Genomic DNA, 26206 nt, shown 5'->3' with positions numbered 1-26206 from the left:
AGCTTAGTGGCACCGTCACCCTGCACGGGTGCCGGGCCCCGGGGTCTCCGCCAGGGGCCCTGCACACACTCCCTTCCGCGCAGTGTGTGTGCTCACAGGCGTGCAACAGTGCACCTGGAACCACACGGAATCTCCGTGTGAGTCCGTGGCAACGACCCTGCCACTCGGTGCATCCGTTTGCCGAAAGATCTTTCTAGAAGAAAGCCTAATGCGGTGGTGGGTGCATTTGCTTCTGCACCCCAACAAAAACGTTTGGAGATTTCCTCCAGGGATTCGTTTTGAAATGTCATTTCCCGATCAGGTTTTGATCAAAGGTGTCCCCAGCTAAGCCGCCAGCTCCTGACTGTGTCCTCTGCCGTCCCCACACCCTCAGTTGTCCTCTGTCCTGCAGGTGACCATGTTAAATTAGTACCCTTGTCAGCGGAGGTCGTGCCACGTCCTATCAGGGACACATCTGTAAAAACTGTGACGCCCTGAGTGGCGATTGCCTCCCAGTGATTATGTTCCAGTTTGATTTTGTGATGACATTTTGCTTGTTATCTGTCTTTGTTTTTGTGCATTCATTAAACATGTTCATGGAGGATGGTGTACTAACTGCATGTGAATTTTTTAAGTTGTCCTCTCTGGTGTCCCTCCCTTACTAAGCACATTTGTTCCTGGTGATTCCGTGGCTCCTGATCCAGCTGCCCACAGGTGAGTCCGGGGCCCAGCACCCGCCTGGGTACCTGAGGTCACAGCTCCTTCCTCGTCCGCCTTCATCAAAGACATGTGACTCCTTTGTCTCTGCAGACAGTCAGCGTCTGGTCCTCCTGCCAGGGCTGCTGGGTTCTGCCTGAGGTTTCCGTGTTGCCCTCAGAGTGCTGTCCTCACACAGAGGGAAATGGCCCTGCGTAGACGCAGGTCCTGTGTGTCTGCCACACCAACAAAACAGCATTGGCTGCGTGTCGCGGGGTGGGGTGCACTCGGTGGCAGGGGCTGGCTCTTCCCAGGAGGGCTGAGAGTCTCAGAGGTTACGGGTGAGCATGGGGCCCCTGGCAGACTAGACGTGAACGCAAAGATGTGACAAACTCCCCCTGGTCTTTCGTCCTCGGTGCACACATCCCGCACAGACCCTTCCACTTTCCTCTGGGTAACGGGCAACTCTGACGGGCTGGTGGAGAGTCGAGCCTGACCTGGGCAGAGTCTGTCACATTAGGGAAAACCACCCACGGAGTCCACGTGGAAACCATGAAGGAATTGAGGGAGCGTTAGGAACTGTGGGAGTCTCTCATCAAAGTCTCTAGTGAGGTTCTTAGAGGTTCCCACGGTGTCTCACTAACTCCTAAATGCTCTAAAGGCACCCCTATTCACAGAAAATAGTTTAAAAAAAAAAAAAAGGCCCTCCTGAGCCCCATTAATGCAGTCCGGACAAGCAGGTCTCGGCACGAGGCTGCCCTGCCTTCGTCTCCATCTTGTCGGGGCCTAGCTCCTGTTCCCAATCCTTCCAGGAGGACATTCTGCTTTTCTGAGCAGGCCGACACCTCTCACTGAACAGACAGAGACGGCTGTCCTCTGCCTGGACCGCCAGGATGGGCGGGCTAAGGCTGCGTTTCTGTGCCCCGCCAGCCCCCAGGGCCGGCGACCTCAGGGCTGCAGCCGGTCTGGCCGGGCCCTCCTCCCGTCCTCCTCTCTTCCCTCCTCCCTCCTCCCCTCCTCAAGGCCAGCGCCCCAGACATCCACAAGTGACAGCGAGGATGCTGGGCCAGACATCTCAGAGATGCTGCTCCTCAAGAGGAAGGGGCATTGTCTTAGATCGAGGAGAAATCCATTAGAAAATCTTCCTTGCCATGTTAGGACCAGGTCCTGATGCAGACTTGCCTTTACCCCACCCTTGGAGGGTCACCAGTTCCTGTGGGCACAGCCAGGCCTCGTCACGGCAGAGACCGCCACAGGCATGTCCAGTGACACCTGCCCTAAAACAATCGTCTCACTCACGCAAGTTCTCAGCGCCAGGAACTAAAGCTCTGAGTGCTTTCTGCTGCCAGAGAAACAGCCTCTTGCATGGAGACACGGGGTGGGGTGGGGGGACCTGTGTGGCCGAGTTCACGCCAACCACGGACTTGCCTCTGGACCCCAAGGGGGCTCACTTTGCAGTAGTGTTTCTGGAATGCAGTAACATGTTTCTGTTTTATAACTACTGTTTATCTCCACGAATAACCAGAAGTTAACCTGTTTACTAAAAACCCATTTTCTCTGTAGCCAGTTCAAGACTTCCCTTGAAACTTTTTGGCATTGATTTTATCTGCCAGGCGCGTGTGCGCTCGCTCTCTCTCTCTCTCTCTCTCTCTCTCTCCTTCTCTCTGCTTCTCTCCCCCTCCTCCCCCTCTCCCATTGGCTGAGGACAGTTAAAAAGAGGGACTTCTCCAGGCTGTTGGCTTTGCTTCTGTAATAATGTTCTCTCAGCCATGTCACTCATAGCTGCAGGGACTGTCTCCTAGCCAATAAAAGACAGCAAATGCTCGGTAGGCGTTAAGGGGAACTCATTGCTCATGTCAAGGAATATTAAGTCCTATTAATATTAGTCTCCTAAACGTCACCACCAACAAGGAAGGATGTCCGTGAGAGCCCGTCACTCTGCATGGTTGCCTGCAGCAAGTCTGAGCACCTGTCACTCCTAAAATGATGTCCTTATACTGAGGGCCCAACAGTGACGGCCACCGTTCCACCCCTCCCCACACACACAGCCAACGTAGGCTTCACCCGTGGGTCCAAGCAAAGGCTGACAGACCTGCTATGAAAGACAGTTAAACTCTGAATAAATGGATGCGGCACTTACTCCATTTAAACCTCCAAAAGGCCCTTCTGGGGCTTTGCATCGGACTGGGAGCTGCTTTCTTTACTGTTTCCTAGAATCCTTGCATGTCTGGTGCCAGCTACAATTTAAGAAAACTTGGTTACCCAAGGCGACACGGGGCCTCAGAAGAGACACTAAAGAAAAAAAATTCTTCCCTAAGTCTGTTCTCTTGTCCCTTTCCTTCTGTCGTCCATCAACCGAGTGTTCTCGGGGCTGGAGTTCTGTCTTCTCCTTCCCTGGGTCCCTTCATCTTCATCCCTCACCTCTCTGCGCCTCTGGTCCTCTAACGCCCATCTGCCTGCCCCTCCTCACCACCTGGGGTCTGGCCACGCCGGGTCAGGAGGGACGCTGCGGAGGACTGGGGGCTCCACCAGCGCTGCCTGTGGACTCAACCGGCCACTCTGTGTCCCCTGGCAGGTACCCTGGCTCAAGCAGGGCCGGAGCCCTCTGCCCCCTCATGCCCGCAGCCAGCCTGGGCTGTGCAACATGTACAAGGTAAGACGCGCCAGCCACCAGCAACTCCACACACCACGCCTCAGGCCGCGTCCCCATCGCGGTCTGTCCGTGCAAGTGCTGTGGGCGCTGTCTAGGGCACGCTCCTGTCCAGGGGGCACAGCAGGGCTCACACAGGGTCTGCAAAGCCCCTGGGGAAAGCCAGCAAAGGACAAGGTATGAAGACAGAGATGAGTCCTGCGGGCAGGGGAGAAGCCGCCCTGCTCCTCTGTGCCCTGCGTGGATAAGGGCCCTGAGGGGCAGGGCAGGGCAGCGGGCAAGCCCTGGAATGAGCCGACTGAGGACACTTCCACCGGGGCCCAGGGCAGACGCAGCGCTGGCCTGGCGAGGTGACCTGTGACCGTGGCGCTCACCTGCCTGTGTTCGCAGCTATGTGATAAACCAGTGCCAGGCAGACACTGAGCTCACAGATGCTAGTGAACTTAAACTCCTGCAGGTGCTGTGCTCACCTGAGCTCAGGTGAGCTCCCAGGGCTGGAGGACATGGTTGTCATCGGTCCTCCAGCTCCTGAGTGGAGGCGGCCGGTGCTGAGCTCTAGTGACTAGTGACGTGTGGACAGCAGGGAGGGAAGGGGACTGGGGACTCAGCGGAGGCCGCACGTCAATCCCGAGTCAGATTGCCACTCACACCGGTGGGCGGCCAGCACATAAGGTCCCATCGCGACGACACTTTCAGGAGACAGCAGGCCCTGTGCATGGGCACCTGGGAAATACAGAAGGTGGGAAACACGTGCTCGGTGCAGGAATAGCTTGGCCCTGGTGTGATTGATGAGCCCAAGTCAGGGAGGCAGTGGCTGAGGACCCACCTGCTCCAACGTGTTAAAGGCTCTGCCCTTGTGGGGAGGAGGGCCTGGGAGAGACAGGCAGGGGCCCAGCACCCGAGGGTGGATGGCCCTGGCGGGGTCTCTGGGGCAGCGAGGAGCCCAAGGCTGGCAGCAGGTGGGCACATCGCCCAGTGCCCCTGCTGGTAACATGGGACTCTGTCTCCTGGCCCCAGAGCCGTGCCTGTGGGTTGCTGGCTTCCTGGCAAGGACCTGCCCATTAAGGCACTATGGGCGTGACTCTCCCTCCCCAAGAGCTTCAAGGGTTGGACGGGACGCTGCTCCTGGTCTGCGTGCCTCCTGAGCCGTGTTCCAGGTGGGACTGTGCTTGCTTTTCAGAGAAGGGCTCTCAGCGGCTCCTTTGTGAGAGCAAACACCCTTGTCCCCAGGAAGTTCGTGAGCCCCTGTCCGCCTGGGGCAGCCGGACTGGTCCAGGCGAAGCCAGGGGGGCAATGACATGCCTCCTGGGTGGGGCCGTGCTGTCCCGCAGGAGGGGACAGCAGGGGGGAGTCACAGAATCCAGAACAGGGCCAACTTGCTCCCTTCACTCCAAACGACCTGGACGCCCCTACCCATCCCGTCTGCAGAGACCTGAGCCCCCAAGGAGAGAAGGAGATGTCCCCAGAAACTGCAGAAAGGGGAGGGTGCGCGGCCAGGGTATGGTGGTGATGGCAAGGACCTTTCACCCGAATGTCTCACTTTTCTCTTTTGAACAATTATCTGGTCGAGGAAGAGCCGTGCCCTGTCCTCCCATCTCCATCCCGACCAGCTCGGCACCCTCCTGTGCAGAATGAGCCAGCTATGTCCTCAGCTCCACTGACGGAGAGCCCGTCTGTCCATCAGGCCTGGGGCCCGCTGGCCCGCACACCCCCTGCCCAGTACGGACACAGGAGGGAGAAGTGGGAGGTGGAATGTGTGTATTTATTAAGAGCAAGGGAGGCGGAGACAGAAGTGATTTGAAATCAAAGGCAAAACGCGAGGCAGGCAATGGCTCCCCAGGCAATGGCTCCCCAGATTGTTGCTGGTGGTGAGGACCCTTTGGGGACCTTGTGATAACTTCACACTCTCGGCACCCCACTTCCACGGGTGGCTCTGCCCCAGGGGGAATGGGGAGGCAGGTGGCCTGGCCCAGAGCCACTGCACCGGGGCGGGAGCCGCTCTGCTGCACCTTCTCAGAGGCTCCCGGGACCTCCCTCCCAGGAAGCGCTCCTGCCATCTTGGTCTTGGCTGTTTCCCCCGCGCTGTGGGGCTCTTCCTTGTCCCCAGAAAGCGGCCGTGTTTCCTGGGGGGCAGGTTGAACGGCACCGGCCCCCGGTAGAGGAGAGCAAGGCCAGTTGCAGCAAGTGGTTCTGAAATACCTTGTCCCACGGTCACAGGACAAAGGCTCCTGAAATCGGCTCTCGGAGGAGACAGTCTCCGGTGAAGCCAGGAGCTGCCGGTCCACCCAGCGGCTCCCCGCCAATGAGGCCCTTCCCCTTCTGTTCTGAACCCTGAAGGTGACGACGGGCAGGGACCAGTTGACGTGTGTCCCCTGACCCCCCAGCCTTCCTCCTGGCTTGGTGTCTGCAAATCCAGCACGAAAGGTACGAAGGGCCACCTGCCCCGAAGTCGGGGAGAAGACGCCACAGGACGAAGCAGCTCAGGGGCAGGAGAGCCGCATCGCGCCCCGGCTCAGACCCGGGCCCCGGGGCTGTGACCTGACTCTGGGGTGGGAGAAGGCACTCAAGTGAAGGAAGGAAATAACATCAGAGGAGTCAAAAGCATGCTGGGAAAGCAAGGAACCCACGGGAGAAAGGAGGAGGAAAACCTACGACAGGGACGGCCCCTCCCTGGTGAGCAGTGGATCCTTCTTGCCCCAGTGCCCCATCTGCACAGCCCTGTGCCTCCACCTGCAGTGGGGCCATTGCAGGTGGCCGAGCACCCCTCAGACACCCGCTGGGGTGGTTGCAGGCTGCGTGCCTGGGACGGAGGAAGGGGCTCAGCCCACATTCGCCCCACAGGTCCGGCCTCCCGGGCCCTGGAGGTGGACCGAGAGCAGCGAGGAGAAGCCCCCATCCTCCCCTCCATCAGCCGCTGGCTCCAGGGCCTGGAGTGTCTGCTCTGACCCGTGGCCCAGCCACCTCAGGTTCCCGCCTACCTCTCCCAGCAGCCCCGGCAGGGACCTATGGCCACAGAGAACTCTCCAAGACACTCCCGCTTCTGACTCCATAGCCAACCAGGCTCAGTGGGGTTAAGGACTCAGGCCTGTCGCCTTGAGGAAAACGGTGGGAATCCGAACCTCATGCCCCAGGTCTGATGGCCCCACTCAGGCCCTCGCGTCTCCTCAGAGCCTCCTGCCTCATGGTGAAGCCAGGACACCGCCAGGACCTTCAGGGGATGCTTGGAGGCTCCTTCGCAGGACACTCCCCACCCCACGCTGTGTGCGGAGACAACTGGGTCTGAGCCAAGGGCAGGCCTGGTGCCTGTGTTGGGTGATGATGTGGTGCAGGCAGCCTGGTGTCTATGCTGGAGGGAGCTTTCTCGCACTTCAGGCACAAGGAGGTCCCACCAGAGCAGCCGCTCGAAGCAAAGGGAAGATCAGGGAGGTTATGGCCAACATCCAGTTCTGCTCCCGCTGTTCTGGGCCCAGAAAGTCAGGCCCAGAGGAGCCTGCGGAGTGGAGGAAGGTGACCGTGTGGCCGCTCCGGGCATTGCGATTGCCTTAGTCACGATTGCCTTAGTCACGTAGCCCTAGATGGAGACCCCGTGGCCCTAAGAGCCTCCTGGCGGCCCTGCAATAGGCTGCGAATCCCAGATGGAGGAGACGGCAGAGCCGCCTAAGAAAAAAGGCACAACAATTGCAGCTTCTGGCCTCTCCCTGTCCGCGCCTTCGCCTCCATCCCCTTCGCCTTCATCCCCTCCGCCTGCCAGGAGGCGAGACTGGGGGACCAGCTCCGGAAGCGCCTCTCCTATAGGATCAAATCCCAGGTCAGAAAAGCGCAGGCACCACAAAGGCCTCCCTCGAGCAGAAGCCAGAAGCCGGGGCTGCGACATGGACTCCCTCCTGGCTCTCTGTGCCCAGGAGGCACCCCCCCCTCAGTCACTGTGCCAGGAGGTCTCTGGTTTCCACTGCAGCACGACCTTGGTGTGGCGGTGAGGCCGTCCTCACCAGCAAGTGGAAGCCTCAGGTCCTCCATTCGGGTGAAGCGTCCGAGAGGATGGCAGATGCCCCCCCGCCACCCTCATGCATCTCACCCAGCAGGTCGCTGCCCGCTGCCCGCGCCTCACAAGGCACTAGCACTCCAGACTCTCCAACTGGAAAACTGGCCCCTCTACTCCCAGGGCAAAGGACGGTCCCCCTGCCACCCCAGCAAGTGGCACATTGCCCACATCCTCACGTGCCAGTATCCGAGAAGAAATGTGTTATCTGAGCAGCCAGCGGGTACCTAACATTTCCACCTGAATCGAAGGCTCGCCTGTGATTTCCCCAGCAACAGAGAAGAGCCCCCGCGGCTTTAATACAGCACAGCTTCCTCCGAAGTAATGAAAGGCCAACGGCTGTAATTAAACTCACTCGAGTCAGTCACTCTGCAGCAAGCACGCTTCTAAACTTGCAAAGGGCAAGAGCCAAATTGCACGTGCCAATCAGACGGGAAAGCATTCTCCACGTTGCAAAACCCAAGATGTCCACTGTGCCAAAAACCAAAAACCAATCCAAGCTCTCCTGAGACAGCTCAGGAGCTGTTTGACCAGAAATGGTGCAAGCAGTGCTCCCTCAGAAGAATGTAGACAAACAATGGGAGCGGGAGAGCCCCTTCTCAGAATGTCGGGGCGTCGTGGGGTGAAACCTGGAGGTCAGAGCTGTGCCCGTCTGACCGATGTTGAAGGGAGATGTCCTAGCTCAGCCTGCAGACCGTGTCACCTCATTCCCAAGCTGGTGACCCTCGAAACCGCAGCTCTGTTTGGGAGTATTTATTTAATCTAGCCTGCACCTGGACGAGTGGCATGGGAACGAAAAGATGTCACAACCCTTCCTGCGGGGGCTTCAAAGAGGCACAGAGCAGCGGTGCCCCTCTCATCTGCCTTGTCTGGGAAACGGTGGGCAGCCAGGTGGAGGCGTTCTGCAGGAAGCAGGAAGCAGATCTGCCCACTGGTCCTTCATGGGAGGCATCGCTTCCACCAGATCCGAGCCATTGAAGGACTTCAGAGGCCAAAGATTTGGGCAGCAGAACAGGGTGCAAACGAGAGCTGCATTTCTTCGACATAAAGAATAGAATGTGAAAAACATTCGGGATTTATCGGCACTTTCATAAGAAAAAAATCACATTATTGGTTCTGAGTCTTCCTCTGGGTGGGCCGCCCACTCGCCGTGGTCCAGAAGAAGGCCGACACCGTTACAGTCCGTGATTCCCAACAGATTAGCCAACCAGCCGCTTCACTGCCGGGGTCTGTGTGCCTTGAGAGGGATGCAAAATTGGGGGAAAACAAATTGCAAATTCCTCCCTCACTCTCCCGGCCACTAGTGAAACCACCTCAGGGAAGGACCTTGGTGCCACTGTGTGGACGTTTGTGAACTCTGCCACATCCCGCATGTGGACTAAGGATAAGGTGACCAGATGTCCCGCTTTTGGCGGGACAGTCCCGATTTTTAACAATTTGTCCCACGTCCCGCGGCATTTTAAAAAATTCCCAATGAAATCCCCCGGGACTCGGAACAAATTGTTAAAAATCGGGACTATCCTGCCAAAAGTGGGACGTCTGGTCACCTTAACTAAGGAGCAAGTGTCAGACCTGTGCTGGAGGCTGGAGGCTGGTGGGTTTGGTCACGTGAACAAAATAGAACGATGTTGGTGGTATCACCGTTTGTGTCAAGGAGTATTTTCCATTCAAAGTGGGAGCTGACCAGCCTCTGGTTTTAATGACATAGAAATGCATCTTTTAAAATTAGAACCAAATGGAAAGAGCTGGCCTCATGAACTCGACGGCCTTTGTTGTACTGAACCATCAGTGTTTATGAAACAAGTGGGAACTCATCTTCCAGGGACGAGCACCGTCACAACTTCCTGGTTCCCCAGACTTTAACGGAGGCGTCTAACTGATCCACCAAATACTCACGTTCTCTACCCTATGAGCATTTCCTAGCTCCTCTGACCTTCAAACGTAACCTAAAGTCATCAATCTGAAAAAAGACAAGCAAAACCCAACTTTTTAAAAAGTCCATTCTTCTCCGTGAGCTTTGCCTTCTGCCATGTGTCCACCTGGTGAGTTTCCCACCTGCTGTGAGTTTTGGGCCAGGAGCCCCAACCTAGAGCCGCCTGACAGAACCGCGGATGGACCGAGCCCTGGATGGAATGTGAGGACACCTGGTGAGCACATCACTCAACCTCCGCCCCCCAACATAGGGGCAAGAGGGTGACATAGGAACACACACACCCCCATGCTCGAAAGCGAGTAGAAACACCTCTTACTCCTTTAAAAAAAAAAAATGTTTTTATTAGGTTTTAGAGAGAGAGAGATAGAGAGATAGAAACTTCAATAAGAAACGTCATCTCTCGGCTGCCTCTTGCATGCCTCTTACTGGGGACGAGCCCACAAACTGGGCATGTGCTCTGACCAGGAATCAAACCATCAAACCAGTGACCTCTTGGTTCATGGGTCCGTGCACAACCACTGAACCACACCAGTAAGGCTCACTCCTTTTTAAGGCTGTGTCCTTTGGGGCCACGGAGAGAAATGCACATTGCTGGAATTTGATTAAGCAAGTGCCAAGAAGAAAACTGTCACCGCTTTCAGCTGCTGGACGTTACTATGGGGACCATTTGAGACGGATTAACAGAGAGACCTCCTCCTAGTGTGTGATTCTGAAATGGTGCTGGTGACTGCATCACAGTGTAGAGTGACCTGCAGGTGGGCCCTGGGCTCAGGTCCTTGTCACAGGGCTAGACGCTGATGGGACACGCTGGGCACCTGCTGACTGACCCACAGCCAGCAGCGTAGTGAGGTGGACAGAGCTGGTGTGAGGGACAGCTACCTTGGTGACTGCAGTGACAATGCTGGGGGTCAGATGTATGAAAGGGCAGAGGTGTCCACCAGAGCTCAGCCCTGTCCCCTCTGGCAGGAGACATAAGCAGACAGCACCACCCTCTGGAGTAGGCCCACATCCTAATTAAAGGGCCAATTTCCCCCAAACAGGCACATAAAATCACTAAGAGTCGAGGAACAGATGGCCTTTCTTTTTGCACCTGTGACCTGAAGGAGGCTGGAGCACACACAATGACATTGAATGCTAGACTGAGTCAGCATATCCCTGGGAGCATACTTTATTCTCAGGGGCAGAGTGTAGACAGGATCAGATCTGGACTTTGGGTTATAAGAGACCATAAAAATGGCTGTCCACACCCACACCCGGTGTGCAGTCTGTGATGTGAGTACTGACAGCCCAGTGGCCTTTATTTTTGCTCATGTGTCTGATGATTTATTGATATGATCTCAGCTCCTCGTCTGCACCCTCCCAATACACCATCCAGGAGAGAGGACAGCACATGGATGCTGAGGCAGTGAGGGGACCCGAGCCCAGACCCTGAGCACACAGAGGGGACGGTCCCTGACCGTCACTCCATGCAACTCATTCCTTGACATTCTGATGGGGATTCAGCTTACATTCCACTCTCAGACAAGAAACAGAAAAAGTGCTAGAACTCTTCCCCTCAACACACACCCACAGGCACTGCAAATATTGGTCTTTTTTCCCCCCAAGATCTGGCATTTTCTTCTCATAGGAAATGACTCCATCAATTTGTGTCTGGCCAAAACCAGTGCTCATGATGGTGCAAATACCTTGCTCTTTCTTCATAAAGCAGCTCTCTGGTCAAAGGAGCGAATCTCTGCCAATCTGATGGTCATTGATCTTAGATGTGCCAGGTGAAACGAATCCCCTGTCGTTGCTTCCAAGTGAAGAACTCTGCTTGGCAGCACCTTGGAAAACAGTTAAAATCCCTTGCTGATGTGTGGAGAGAGGAGCACACCATCCAGACCCAGTAGGCAGGCTCCCCCTGCTGGTGAAAGACGTTATCACAAGTGCAGAGAAAAGGAAGGATTTTTCAAAAACAGTGCAATGAAACAGGTTAATGAAAAAAGCAATTTGCCTTTAAAAAGAAATAAAATGGTTGTCCTTTACCCCCTGGCTTGCCTCCCAGGGTGTTTAAAACTTTCCAGCGTCATGTTAATTTATCTTCCATCAAGGAGTCCTTGTTTCATTAATCATCATGAAAAGCCATATTGATAGGAATTTACTATTGAGTAAGAAGAGTCTAAGAGACACCCTAGCCGGTTTGGCTCAGTGGATAGAGCGTCGGCCTGTGGACCAAAGGGTCCAGGGTTTGAGTCTGGTCAAGGGCAGGTACCTCAGTTGCAGGCTCCTCCCCAACCCAGGCCCTGTTAAGGGCACATGCAGGAGGCAACTAATCAATGTGTTTCTCTCACATTTCTCTCTCTCTCTCTCTCTCTCTCTCTCTCTCTCTCTCTCTCTCTCTCTCAAATCAATGGAAAAATATCCTCTGGTGAGTATTAAAAAAGAAAGAAAGAAAGAAAGAAAAGTGACACAGCATGGCCACACCTATGCATGCTGTGACCATGATCCCAGGTGCCTACACAGTCCTCTATGTGACACAAGAACCAGGTCTAACAAGTAAACAAGAACATAAGTGGCAGCATTTCCTCTATAAACGTTTAGATTTTATTTGTTGATATCTTGTATTTTAGCCTATCTAATAGGTGTATAGTGGCATCTCTTCATGGTTTTGATTTTCATCTTCCTAATGAGTAATTATTTCAAGCCATTAGGAAGAGCATCTTTTCATGTGCTTATTTGTTTTCTGCCCATCTTCACTGATTAAGTGTTTATTCAAGTGTTTTGTCCATTTTATAATTGGGTTGTGGTTTTTTTTATCATGGAGTTTTTATTGTTCTTTGCATATTTTGATATTAAGTCATTTGTCATATATGTCACTTCTGAATATTTAATCTTGTCCTGTAGCTTTTCTATTCATTTTCTTAATAGTGCCTTGCAAAACAGACATTTAAATTTTGATCAAGTCCTATGTACCAATTTTTTTCTTTTATGAGTAGTGTTTTTGGTGTCAGGTCTAAGAACTTGATGCCTACACCCAGGTCACGAAGATTTTCTCCTATTGTTTTCTTCTAAAGTTTTATGGTTTTACATTGTAGATAGAGCTCGGTGATCTATTTTGAGTTAATTTTTGTATGAGGTGTGACGTTGGGTTGAGGTCAATTTTTAAAAATATGGATGTCCATTTATTCCAATACCATTTGTTGAAAAGACTAAAACTAATCTTTCTATGTTGAATTGACTTTGCGCCTTTGTAAAAAATTGACTGATCATAAGTGTGTGGGTCTATTTCTAGATCCTAGTGTATTCCATGATCTGTATGTCTGTCCCTATTCCAACACCACCTGCTTGATGACTATAGACACAGGAAATCTTAAAATCCAGTGTGGAATTTCCCTTTCTTCTTTTTTACAGTTGTATGGTAGTGTTTTGGTAGTGTTTTTTCCTGCATTTCCTTATAGTTTTAGAATCAGTTTGTAGGTATCTAAACAAAATCTTGCTGCAATTTTTATTGGAAATGCATTAAATCTGTAGATCAATGTGGGAAGAACTGACATCTTCATTGTGTCAATCCTTGACAACAGTATGTCTCTCCATTTATTGAGGTCATCTTTGATTTCTTCCACTAGCATTTTCTATATTTTAGCATAAAGATTCTTTACATGTTTTGTTAGAGTTGTACCTAATATTTTGCTTCTTTGATATTATATATGGTAGTGTTTGAGGGGTTTTTTTTGTTTTGTTTTTTTACTGTTAGCATATGGAAATATGATTGATGAAATGTTCTTTACATAATAGGCCATTATAACTATAATATGATGATACAATTACAACTATGTGACTACACCACATTATCTGTGCAACAGCCCAGAAGTCCATCTGAGTCTAGTTCATAAACTCTTCCATAGACAGCAAAAGAATCATGTAATTCCATGAACTCCGTTCTGTTTGCCTATGATTTCTTGTATGTTAGACTCTGGATTAACAGTGATCTGAATGGTGCACATTCAACAGTCGGTTAATGCTCATTACACAGCTAGTTCTGTGCTGAGCACCATAGAGACCCATCGCCGGCCTTCCCATGAACCCATGATTTCCTAGCTCTGAGAGGTATAAAACAATCTACCAATTTCATGTGTCCTTAAAGGATTAAAGTTACTTTTCCCATTGGTGACCAATATATTCATTATAAAAATCAGAAAAATATAGTTTTTCTTTTAGCATTCAAAGCAGACATGCACAATTCACATGTGAACAATATTATCTACATAACACTTCCTTCACTATCTCACCACACAAATACATTTTAATGATATGAGACCTGCATGGTACGACCGAACATCTAATTTCTTTAAAAAACCTGTTTGCAGCTGAAACCGGTTTGGCGTAGTGGATAGAGCATCGGCTTGGGGACTGAAGGGTCCCGGGTTCCATTCCGGTCAAGGGCATGTACCTTGGTTGCGGGCACGTCCCCAGTGGGGGGTGTGCAAGAGGCAGCTGATCGATGACTCTCTGTCATCGATGTTTCTAACTATCTCTATCCCTTCCTCTCTGTACAAAATCAATATATATATATATATATATATATATATATATATATATATATATTAAATTACACTTAAAAAAAACCTGTTTGCAAAGTTTAAGACATTATTTAGTTTAATCACTAAACTAAATTAAAGCTAGATGATGCTTCTATAACTCAAAATGCGGTACAAGTGTACAGAAAATGGCACATATACGAGTGACAGGTAAGTTGTACTAAATTTTAAGCTCTTTTAATTATTTCAAGCCATTAGATGGTATCTAATAAATAACTTCAGGCAAATTAGGCATTTAAAAATGTTTGTCTTAAAGTAAACAATTTAAATAGTTTCCTGGCTTGTCTGGGTTTTTTGTTTGGTTTGGTTTGGTGTTTTTTTTTTTTTTATTCTTAAGTTTACACCCATTCTTTTATTGGCATAATTATTCGGACTAGTCAGTGAGTTCAGAAAGGCACTGGGTAAAGGCAAGATAACGTGAGGGGACCAGATTACTTAGGTTCTTGCCGCATCAGGAGAATAAGAAAAGAAGGACCGGCTGTTTCTCCTGCTGCTGACATCACAGTGTTCAAACACCCTAGCATCTGCTTCTGCCCACACTCTTGTGCCCACAGCATAACTCGGCGCCCTTTGGGTCCTAGGAGCAGGAAGTACGAAGCCTGGGGTGGTGGGGAGAGGACCCGTCACATTACATGGCCGGTGCTCCAGTCTGAGGATGGGGTTGGGTGAGCTGACAGGTCCCGAACCCAGCAGGCTGATGAGAGGGAGGAAGCCCACTTGAAGAGGGGCTGTGACAGAGGCCCAGGAGGGGAGTAAAGGCTGCAGGAAGCCCTGCACAGAGGCTGTGCCCATGGTCACATGTACACTTGTACCGCATTTTGAGTTATAGAAGCATCATCTAGCTTTTTGTAGCTGAGGGGCACAGTCCAGGGAGGGGCAGATGTCCAGCAAAGAGGGGGCGCTGTGGGCAGAGGGGGCTCCTGTTCAGAAGTGCTCTCCATTGGCCAGCACTGGTGGCCACTGGACATGAGGAAGGGGCTGTTTCCGAACCTGTTCTGACCACCGTGGAAAGAATGGCTAGGAAGGGTGACAGGGACGATGCAAGGCCACCAGTGTGAAGCCTGGGCTCCAGAAGGATGGGGCGAGGAGCGACTTTACAGTTGAAGCGTGCGTCAGGGACCAGACAGTCACGGGGGAGCCGAGTGAGCCAGCATCGCACAGGAGGCTGGGCCTGCGCACGGCCCCCTTGTTCAGAGGCCAGCAAGGTGGCCAGTCCCCTCAGAGCTAAGACAGAAAGCGGAGAAAACCGGACACTCCCAGGGCCTCGGGCTCGGAGGGTCCGCAGACCAGGGGGAAGAGGCTGATCAAAGGAGGGAGGGAACGGGCAGAGCCACCTTGCAGAAGTGCTGATGGGGCAGGGGTGAGTGCAAGGACTGTGGTGAAGAAAACCTGGGAGCCAGCGAGCTGAGAGCTGTGTGAGCAGGAAGCCGAGCAGGGGGATTCTGGGAGACAGCTGGGTCTCAGACCCCAGGGTGTGATGTGGGAGAGCCACAGCTGGGGAGGCGCACACAGGATGCCGGAGTGCGGGCCCACAGATTGTCTTCCCAAACTGGGCCGACTTGGTGCCACTGTGACCTGAGTCACTCATTTTGACAAACAGGCGGTCCATGTGATGCAACCCCAAAGCCACTGACCAGGCATGTCTTCGCTGTTGCCGTGGTTTTGTGTGTGATTCCTGAGTATTTGTCTAAACCAGGAGCTTGAGGAAATGATGTTTTCCGTTTGAGCTTCGGCTACCTGGCCTGTCTTAGATGGCATCACCCTCCAATGGCCTTCATGGCCCCTTGCCCGTGCTGAGCTGCCTTTGGGGGCCCAGAGGTGGACTCTGTGGTGGGAAGAGCTCCCGGCTCAGGGAGTCTCACAGCAGAGGTCCTGCTAGAGTCCCCTCCCCACCACAGGCGTGGCTGGGCGCCTTCAGCAGCTTCCCAGCACAAAGTCCTGATTCCAGTGATCCTGATGCAGCCAGGGGTCAGAGGGATGGAACAGAGGGTGCAGCCTGCCCTGAGGTCTCTGTGCTCTGTCTTCCAGGATGCACACCATGCAGCCAGAACCACCCACTACGGCTCCCTGCCTCAGAAGTCACAGCACGGCCGGCCCCAAGATGAGAATCGCGTAGTCCACTTCTTCAAAAACCTTGTGAGTGCTCTTCCACTGTGAGTAGAGCTGAGGGGAGCACTGACCACAGGGGTGTGGATATATCCATAAGACTCAGCTCCAATTTATTAGGGATGTGAGTATATCCCAGATGACTCAGCTCTAATCCATTAGGAATGTGAATATATCCCAGATGACTCAGCTCTAATCCATTAAAGATGTGAGTATATCCCAGGTGACTCAGCTCTAATCCTTAGGGATGTGAGTATATCCCAGATGACTCAGCTCTAATCCATTAAGGATGGGAGTATATCCCAGATGACTCAACTCTAATCCTTAGGGATGTGAGTATATCCCAGGTGACTCAGCTCTAATCCTTAGGCGCAGGGGTCTTCAAACTACGGCCCTCGGGCCACATGCAGCCCCCAGGGGAGTCTGATCCTGCCCGCCAAGTTTTTTGGGCAGTGAGCCCAGCCAAGGTGTTACAGTAGGAATTAGTAGTTCATATAGTCCGGCCCTCCAGCTCTCTGAGGGACCGTGATCTGGCCCCCACTTTAAAAAGTTTGAAGACCCCTGCCTTAGGGGGTACAAGTATATTAGAGATGACTCAGCTTAATCCACTGGGGATATGAGTATAGGTAAAATGACTCATCTCTAATCCATTAGGGATGTGAGTATATCCCAGATGGCTTGTTCTAATGTATTAGGGATGTGGGTGTATCCCAGATGAGTCAGCTCTAATCCTTGGGTATAAGTATATCTTCATCTGGTAAAAGTATATCCTAGATGACTCAGCTTTCAGCCATTTAGGTTATGGATGTATTTTAAATGACTCAGCTCTAATCCTTAAGGGTGTGAGTATATCCCACATGACTCAGCTCTAATCCATAAGGGGCATGAGCATTTCTCCAGATGAAACCTCCGTCCTCCTCGGGGTGGAGCTCATTAACATCTGGCACCAAGTAGCACCTTAGCATCTGCTACTCACTGAACTTTTATTTTACCAAAGAGCTCACTCCTTTTGAAACTAACTTACAGTGAGGGCTTAGTTAAAAAACACAAGCTCTGCAAAACTATAGAGACAGTGAAAAGATCAGTGGTTGCCAGGGGTTGGAGGGAGGAATGAATGAGTGGAACACAGGGCATTTTCAGGGCAGTGAAGCTATACTGTGTGATGATGTGATGTGATCGTGGGCATACTTCATACCTTTATCACGTTTCTTTTTCTTTTTTTAATATATTTTATTGATTTTTTACAGAGAGGAAGAGAGAGGGATAAAGAGTTAGAAACATCGATGAGAGAGAAACATCAATCAGCTGCCTCTTGCACACCCCTACTGGGGATGTGCCTGCAACCAAGGTACATGCCCTTGACCGGAATCGAACCTGGGACCTTTCAGTCCGCAGGCTGATGTTCTATCCACTGAGCCAAACCGGTTTTGGCCCTATATCACATTTCTTAGCATGTATGACACAGTGAAACCCACATAAACGATAAACTTGTTAATAATCGGTACAGTATTGGTTCACAGGAGAACTAAAGAACCCACTCAGGCAAGATGGTAAGAGGGAAACCAGAGAGTATCCATGGGAACTCTGTAATTTCTGTGCATTTTTTCTTGAAACTTAAAACTGCTAAAAATAAATAATAATAATAAGTCTTAAAAACAAAAGCAAAGCCGCAGTCTTCTACTTGTAAACTTCCTGTGCGGCTAACATTTTTAAATGATACTTTCCATGTTGGTGAGTTTTCAAAGTCACAGACCAGGTGGCGCTCCTTCAGAACCTGCATTCCAGGAGACACTTACCTCCTGCCCCCGAAAGGGGTGGCAGTGACGTTCACAGCCTCCGTCAGTGTGTCCGGACTGTGCCCAGGAACACATGCCAAGGCGAGTTCGTTTCCTGGCTTAGAGCCTGTTGGTTCATTTTCAATTCTCCCAAGCACCTTCAGAGACTTCTAGAAGATCTGAATAGCACTGGATATTTTCAAACTCTCAGATCCGCGGTACTTCTCACTCAGCTGGGGCAGAAAAGGGGGAGCCGGGCAGAGGGATGGCCCTCATGGAATAGGTCGTGGACACTATCAGAGACATGGGCTACTCCCAACCACACAGGAGTCTCACAAACAGGATCAGGGCTGCTCTGCAGGAGGGACCCCACCGCCGCTCACCATCCCTGTGTCTTTGCAGGTGACACCTCGCACACCTCCTCCATCACAAGGAAAGGTAAGACCTCTGAATATCTTCATTAGTCATCACTTTCCTTACAGACCTCCCCTGAAGTCCTTCAATGTACCAAAGAGAGAGTTGGGCTCATGGCTACCTGACTTGATCTCATAGTTTTGCCAAGTGGGTCCCAAGTAGACATGCTGAGATGCATGACGTCTGCTCCTCTGACAACTGTGCAGACAGTGCTAATCAATCCCCGCTCACTTGTTCTCTGAACCCTCATCCTAAATCCTCCCTGGAAGCCCAGGAGGCCACTGTCACCCCCTTGGACGGGACACGTGCACAGTCTCAGCATAGGCTGCTGTGATTGTGTTTCTTCTCTATTAAAAGGACTTTTTCCTGCACTGATCACAATGTCATTATTTCTTTTTTTCCTCATCCAGGGGCGAGGAAAGTCCCTCAGCAGATTCAGCTGGGTAGGTGACAATCTCATGTCCGTGCGACTTCTCCTCTCCTGGTCCTCGCAGCCACTGCGAGTCTGTTCTGCTCAGTTTCAGTTGCCTAACGGTCGCTCCCCCTTCCTTTCCTCGCAGCCCAGCTTGTCCCCAGGACCCGGGATGCATTCTCCTTGAGGGGGAATGAGCAGCTGTTGCAGCAACCAACCCCCTTTCCACATAGGTCATATCCCTGCTTCCTCCCACCCGTGACAGGCACCCCAGGGCCAACAACCATCCTCCCACAGGCCCCCTCCAGTCCCGTGGGGCTCCCACCAGGAAGCACCACTGTAGTGTGGGCCTGAGGCTGACGCACCATCTACATGGCCAGCCTACCCCCAGATAGTGACTTTTCAATGAGGAAAAATGGCCCTAGCTGTTTTGGCTCAGTGGATAGACCATCAGCCTGGGGACTGAAGGGTCCCAGGTTTGATTCTGGTCAAGGGCACATGCCTCGGTTGTGGACTTGATCCCCAGTAGGGGACATGCAGAGTTATAATGACTTAACTCACCCAAAACATTGGGTTTTGTGTGTGTGTGTGTGTTAGTAATAGCTACAGCTTTGATATCAAGCCATCCAGGAAAACCTTCTGAGGAATTTTAAACTCTTGAACACAGAACAATTTTTTAATGAAGACCTTAAAGAGGCAATTTGTTCACTTTTTAGATACTAGTGAAATTTAGCATCTGAACCAACTTAAAATATTCTAACCAAATATAGTCTTTTGTTACTGGTAAATATTAAGTATTGTTCTTTGTTTATAAAAATTAGAATTTTCAGAATAACCTCTAGGCCAGGGATGGGGTGTGTCTTGGGAACACATATCCTTAATCTCTAGTACAGGCCACATATACGAGATGCCCAATTAATAGGCATCATACAAATGAATGAGAGAAGGTTAAAATTTTTAAAAAGAAAAAGGGAGCCGAAGCTGGTTTGGCTCAGTGGATAGAGCACTTGCCTGTGGACTGAAAGGACTCGGGTTCAATTCGGGTCATGGGCATGTACCTTGGCTGCAGGCACATCCCCAATATGGGGTGTGCAAAAGGCAGCTGATGGATGATTCTCTCTCATCGATGTTTCTAACTCTCTATCCTTCTCTCTTCCTCTCTGTAAAAAAACAATAAAAATATATTTTTTAAAATAATAAAAATAAAAAAGAGAAAGGGAGAGAGAACTGGAGGGAGGGGAGATGCCTGCAGAGATAAGGTAGAGAAAAGATTTCATAAAGCCCCCGATTTCCTCCAACACATTCTGATGTTGAATTATGAACTGATATATTTGCTGCAACTTTACATAAATATACTTGAGCCTTCTCCTGACTGAATGACTTTGCAAACTGGTAATGATAATGCAGAAATGGCCCTGGGCTAGCTCTGACCAACAATTAATCGTTGACCTTCTGTGCCAGGAGGAGATAGAGATGAGACTGAAGGGTGAAACCCACTTTTGACCCAGAAACCTTGTGTTGGTAACTGCATGCTCTGCCTCTTAGCTTTGCAGGCGCCGGCTTGGGGCTTCACACTAAGTCCCCCTGCACGTGTTGGCAGCTGGGTCCCAGCCTTCTTCCCCCCAGTCCTCCTCACCAGTCCTCCCCAGGCCGCCTCGACCTGCCGTTAACCAGAAAGGCCTTTGCACTCCTCCACGCTTCGTTTCTCCTCCTGTTAATGTGCGTTACATTTTATTTTCCCCCAAACAGACTTCTCCCCTGCCTTCCGTTGCCTGCCTATCTGTTTCCAACAGCTCAGACTGCCTTTCTCTGGGGAGTTCTCAGCCCTGCTAAACCATTCTGTGTGCTTTCTGATAAATTCTAGGTCGTTCGAAGCTATAAATGACCATGAATCTGAAAGGAGGAAAAGTCAAGTACATTATTAATCCAAAAATCAATCCTTGGATTTAGTTCTCAGAAGCTCTTTATTTTTGGAGAAAAACAGGAGAGCAAGACAGGCTGGGTTTGTGTCCGGGTGGGGAAGTGTGGCTCCCTGTTTGTGGTGCAGCAGCCCCTCACTGTCACCCGCCCCTCACTGTCACCCGCCCCTCTGGGTCCGTCCTGGGGAGCGTGTGTCTGTGGACTCAAGGGCAGCGCTGGCATTTCTCTAGCAGGCGGCTCAGCCTTCTCTGCCTCACTCCCCTGCCCTTGCTCCACTCGATAACCTTGAAACAGATCTTCACATGAAAGCAGCCGCCTCAGACCCGGTGTCCAGTGTCCATTCTCCGGCCTCGGCTGAGTGAGAGGGACAGTGCAGACACAGCTTGCGTGATGGGATCCTGGACAGGTGGCTCAGTCCTGCCCAGCTGAGTGACAGACATGACCTGGGGGAACCTGAGCCTTCAGAGCTCAGCTCCAGCACCTCTAACATATCGGGCTGGGTGAGGTGGTTCCCGAGGCCCCCAGCCCTCAAACACTCTTATGAGATTGTAGGCTGAAGGGGTTTGTGGGTCTCGATCAAGAGATGGTTTTATTTTTTTTCCTAGAATTCTTTGGAGAGAAACAGCCTCCTATTTCTTGTTGGCTGAAACAAAGGGAAACCTCAGACCCCGTCCATGGAGTAGAGATTTTCCCTGGGATGTGGGCAGCTGGGTCACCTCCTGTGAGCATCGTCCCTACGCCTGGGACACTTCACTCCGAATGCTCACATGCGAGTGTCCGCACTGCAGTTTGTCCCGTTTCTTTCTCGTGGGGAACATCCCGGGGAAACTGACGCATTTGAGAAAAGGCTGGGGACAGACTTTCTCATATTCCTACTATCTTCTGCCATGGCTTCAGCCCACAGAGGAGATTGTCTCCAGCCCCTGGGGGGAGGGCAGTGGGCGGAGACAGGGATGGAGGCCCTCCCCCCATGAGGACCGCAAGTTCAGAGCTTTGTTCCCAGAGCAGGTGTCTGTTAACTCATGGATGCTCACAGCAACCAGCAAGGAAGGGGCTGTTCTCATCCGCATTTTATAGAGGAGGAAACTGAAGCTCAGAGAGGTTCCCACACGTGCCCGAGTGAGGGAGCAGGGGAGCGGAGGCCATCCAGGCTGCCGGCTGAGCCATGGTGCATGCCACAGGGATGTGGCTCACCTGCCCAGACCTGCCCCTTCCCTCCATGGCACCAGCACAGGGGCCCAGGGCCCAGGTCTGCACGCTCACCCTCGGGACTCGGTGCCATGGTTCCTGGCACAGCGGGAGAGGCTCATTTGGAACAGAGAGCAAGAGTATCATCCTCACACGTTAGAAAGGTGTGGGCCGGGAATCTCACCTCATCCCAAGCCGCCTGCCTGAGCTCTCCAGGAGACGGAGTGAATGTGAGCACAGTCCTTGCAAACAACCCAGACTCAGCGTCGGCCTCCTCCAGGCCCCTCTGAGGAACGGCCACTCTGGGTCCCCTTCCTCCAGCCCCGTGTGGGCAAAGGTTCTCCGCCTTGTCCTAAGACCTCTGCTGACCTTCTCTTGAGGACCAGGCAGTGAGAAGCAGGGAGGCCGCTGGTGTAGAAAAGGCCTCAATCTTTCAAATGAAAGCATTTGGGCAACTCATAACAGAGCCCTGGCCCAGGCCAGGCCAGCGCTGAGTCAAGCCAGTGGAGGGCACTGCGCCCTCGTCCCCTGTTTCTGGCTCTGACCGGAGCTGTGCTCCTCTCTTGCAGGGAGCCGAGGGGCAGAAGCCTGGATTTGGCTATGGAAGCAGAGCTGCCGACTACAAATCTGCTCACAAGGGACTGAAGGGCCAGGACACCCAGAGCACGCTTTCCAAATTCTTCAAACTGGTAACGTAGCCACCCTGGTCCCGGGACAGGCTGGGCGGGTGGGGTGCCGTCCAGCCTCCTCACTCCATTCCTCAGCGTCTCAGTAAGCAGTGAACCAGCAAGGCCGGGCCTCTGGGGCTTGAGGACAAGATGGGCCACAGGCCACAGTTGAGCTGGGGGAGTCTGTGGGTGCTGACACACCTGGAAGCTGGGGGCGCCTGAGGCAGCAGCATCTTCCCCTCCCAGGAAATGAGCAGGACCAGGTGATGGGGTGGGGATGGTTGGACCAGGTGAGAGACCCCGGAAACCACAGCTTGTGTCCCGTTGGTTATGACACTGGGGTCTCACAGGCCCAGGCCCATATTTGTTGCCCAAGAGCTCATGGCTGGCGACCTCGGAGCCTTGATTTCCTGCTCTGAATGGGGGCACGTGGGGAAAGCACTGTGACAGGAAGAGGTGGTGAGAACAATGTGGTCACAGGTGCCTGCAGGTCACTCGCAGGGATAGCAGCTGATGTCATTGTAACTCATAGCGACAACCATGCTCAGACACCCGAGCTCTCAGGACGTCCTTCTGGTCAGCAAAGGCTGCGGTGCAGGTCTCGAGGGGCTATTTCCCCAGTCTAGGCCTTAACCTGGACCCACTCTCAGTGTCAGAGGGGCTGAGGCCTCACTCTGTCCCAGACCCCTTCATGGCCTGTGGAGGTCAGAGGGTCCCTGGCTCTGACCCCCTCGTGCTGGGGAGGGTCACGATGCGGGGCCCTGAGAAGCATCCCCATGGACAGGGTCCACCTGGAGCCGGCCATACAAGGGCCTTGGGAAGGGACTGACTTAAAGGTGCTCACAGAAAATGGACAAAATACGTGTCCATTTTCTGTGACCCCCCAGGCAGGAAGGGGTTGAGGGTGATGAGGGTGCATGTGCCTCTGCATCCAAGGTGGTTACCAGGAGAGTAGCCAGAGAAGGCTGGGCGAGCAGGTGACAGCCGAAGGGCAGGACCCTGCTCCCTGTGAGCTCCAGGCAGCACCGGGTCAGGACTCATCTCTGCCAACAGAGCACAGGGCCCTGCAGCCCAAATCCCCACTGAGGGAGGTCTCTGACCCTTTCGCTGGTTCGCTAAAACATCAAGAGTTTACAATTTGGTGGAATAACTTGGTCTGTAATCCAAATACCCTTTGATTTGCCCATCTGCCCTTTAACCCAGTATGAGTCATGCATGTGGTGTGTCCGGGTTTGGGAGACTGTGCGGAGCCCACGCACCCAGACCTGGTGGTGCTGGGCGCACAGGTGGTGTGGACAGAGCAGGCGCCGCCTTTTAGGGAAGTCACAGCTGTTCAGAGGAAGCCTTAAAAGCATGGAGTGAGTGGTGAGTAGCCGAGCTGCTCGCTGGTTTAATGTCAGGGAAAATATTGGCAGATCCACTCCTCGGATGTAACTACGAGGAAGGAAGTGAATTCCACCCCAGATGGAGGCTGTCATGACCCACTCACCTCGATTCTGAAATGTGGCAGAGACGGGCAGATTGGACCTACCAGGGTGTTGGGTCCAAACCCAGCCCTGCCCTCAGCACAGCCATGTTCCCACCTGTGGCCCAGAGCCGCCGGGGGTCACACCGACGGGATGGCCTGCGGTGCCCGGGCCCTTTCTGGGCTGCCCCACGACTTTCTGCGCCCGAGGCTCCCGGGGAGGAACCCAGCTTTCTGCAGTTTGTAGCAATCTCCTTCTTGTCCCAGAAGTGCAGGTTGTCCTCACAGAAAATGGACAAAATACGTGTCTGGGGACCTAGTTACTGCACTAACCAGCTCAGTGTCTATTAATCATTTATGAGTGACAACCAACCGGTGAGGGGAGGGCACACTGAGCAGGGACTCTGCTGAGGAAACACCCATTTATACCTCCCACAGGTATTGGGTATGGAGCCCATTTGTTCCTTAATGAGGGCCACTGTTTCCCTAAAATCCTTCTTATAGGCAGTAGTTTAGAAATTCTAAAATTTCTATACAGTTCAAGGGAAGCTTCCATTTATCAAATGAAAAGAAATTTCAATTAATATGGTTTTAGTTCAATTTTACCACCTAAAAATTCGTCCGCTGTGCTACTCTGATCACACGGGGGCTGAATGTTCGATCGGGAGCAGTTAAAACAGATTTTAAGAGTCCCCCAGCGATGAGAGGCCTCGAGGCAGCTGAGTGGAAATGGTGGGGTTTGACAGTAGTTAAGGTAGCAGCGTGCCCCCTGTTTTTTTCTCCCTCCTCCTCGTTCACCATAGAAAATCAGGGGTGAGAGGAAAGAGTGGGAGGAAGGGCCCGGATTCCGCTATCCGGGGCTGATGGTGGTGAACCGGGCAGAGAACACTACATCTATCCCAGCCACTTGGAGCCACCCCGAAATGTGCAGGAGTTTCTCATTCCCACGCACCTGAGCTGAGCTGGCACCCATTCCTACCCAGAGCATGTCCCAACAACCGTGACGTGTAAGAGTGGAGAGCGGTGACTTTGCCGCGGCCTCCGTTCTGTCTCTGCCCTAAAACACAAATCAGTCTGACCTCGCCCCAAGCAGACCAGTGCCTTAGGCAGAGGATTGAAAGTGGTACAAACAGGACAGAGGGAAGCAGGAGGCAGAGCGCCAGAGCTCCCCTTAAGAGCTGAGTGACTCTGGGAAGTGACACCCCCCCCCCCCCCTCTGAGCTGCAGCTCCCACATAACATGAGGGCGTGAAAGCTACCTCTGGGCTGGGCTTTCTCGTTCCTCAGAGAACAGGTGGAATGGATTTGGCTCATGGTAGGTACTCCGTAAGTCATAGGTACAAGAACAGAACATAAAACCAGGAAGCCCACCAGCTTCATCTGAACAGGAGTTGTCCAGAGGGTAAATGGAACCTCACTTAAGCTGCCTCGTAAAGGATGTCGGAACAGAACCCATCCCAGCACACGTGTGCTTTGCTGTATAAACAGTGGTTCTGCTGTGGTAGGGAATGAATCACTCTATAGGATTCCTGAGGTTAACCTCCTGGAAATTCAGAAAAAGGAGAGGCACTTCAGACTTCCCCGAGGGCAGCTCTGAGGGCCCTGAGGAGAGGTTCACGGCTCCCACAGGAAGGCTGCAGCCCTGAGCGCTGCTCCAGACACTCCCCGACACACGTGGGGAACACAGAATTAGGCTAGACCGCATCAGATCAGTTCTCACTGTCTGGGAAACAGCATATTCCATGGATATCTTGCTTCCTGGGGTTCACTCTAAAGGAAGTCTCTGTTTTGAGAGATTGATTTTTCAGTTGAAATTTAAGGAAAAGGGGAATCCCAAGGAGGAAGAGACCAAAATTGGAATGCAAAATTAGCGCGTTTCTCCCATGTCCATCTCAATGACATGAGTGACCAACTGTATTGTCTTCTCAGAGAGTGGGCATTTACCTCTGAGCCACCTCCATGCAGCGGGCCCTGCACAGATGTCTCTGTCTCAGTGAAGTACAAAGTAAAAAAAAAAAAAAAAAAAAAAAAAAAAAAATTGTACAGAAAACATGTCCATTCGTGGTTTTAAGCCCCAGGTTAAGTTAAAGTTTGCTGACAGCCCCCGTGTAGGTTAGTCTCTCTTGGAGAGGCAGATGAGGGGCAGACAAGCATGGACATGGCCCTTTTGCCTCCATGTCATTGAGATGGATGTGGGAGGAACACGCTAATTTTGCATTCAAATTTTGGTCTATTCCTCTTTGGGTTTCCTTTCACTGCCCCTCCACCCCCTCATAATCCTGTGAGGTTCAGCAACTGGTGTGTCACTCCAGGGGTGAGATTGTCCCTGTCCCTGTTTGCAGACAACTTCCCTCCATTACCCTGGGAGTTTCTAGCCAAAACCAG

At 52.1% G+C, this 26206-nt stretch overlaps 1 protein-coding gene across 6 annotated transcripts in view; it reads left to right on the top strand.

Moving 5' to 3' along the window:
- The window catches only part of MBP (myelin basic protein), a 77667-nt gene that overhangs the window by 49579 nt on the left and 1882 nt on the right, over positions 1 to 26206 (top strand). For 3 of the 6 annotated variants that reach the window (XM_084887686.1, XM_084887684.1, XM_084887685.1), the window contains exons 5-9: positions 3251 to 3328; positions 15903 to 16010; positions 18158 to 18193; positions 18580 to 18612; positions 22259 to 22378. In XM_084887686.1, the coding sequence (XP_084743812.1) occupies positions 3251 to 3328; positions 15903 to 16010; positions 18158 to 18193; positions 18580 to 18612; positions 22259 to 22378 (375 nt within the window). The remainder of the gene's footprint in view (positions 1 to 3250; positions 3329 to 15902; positions 16011 to 18157; positions 18194 to 18579; positions 18613 to 22258; positions 22379 to 26206) is intronic. The other 3 variants (XM_084887687.1, XM_084887688.1, XM_084887689.1) reach the window with 3 other exon arrangements.

The sequence above is a fragment of the Pipistrellus hanaki genome (genome assembly GCF_964339955.1).
Source record: "Pipistrellus hanaki genome assembly, chromosome: 6".
In the NCBI taxonomy this organism is placed as follows: domain Eukaryota; kingdom Metazoa; phylum Chordata; class Mammalia; order Chiroptera; family Vespertilionidae; genus Pipistrellus; species Pipistrellus hanaki.
This window is presented reverse-complemented; position numbering and strand designations above follow the sequence as displayed.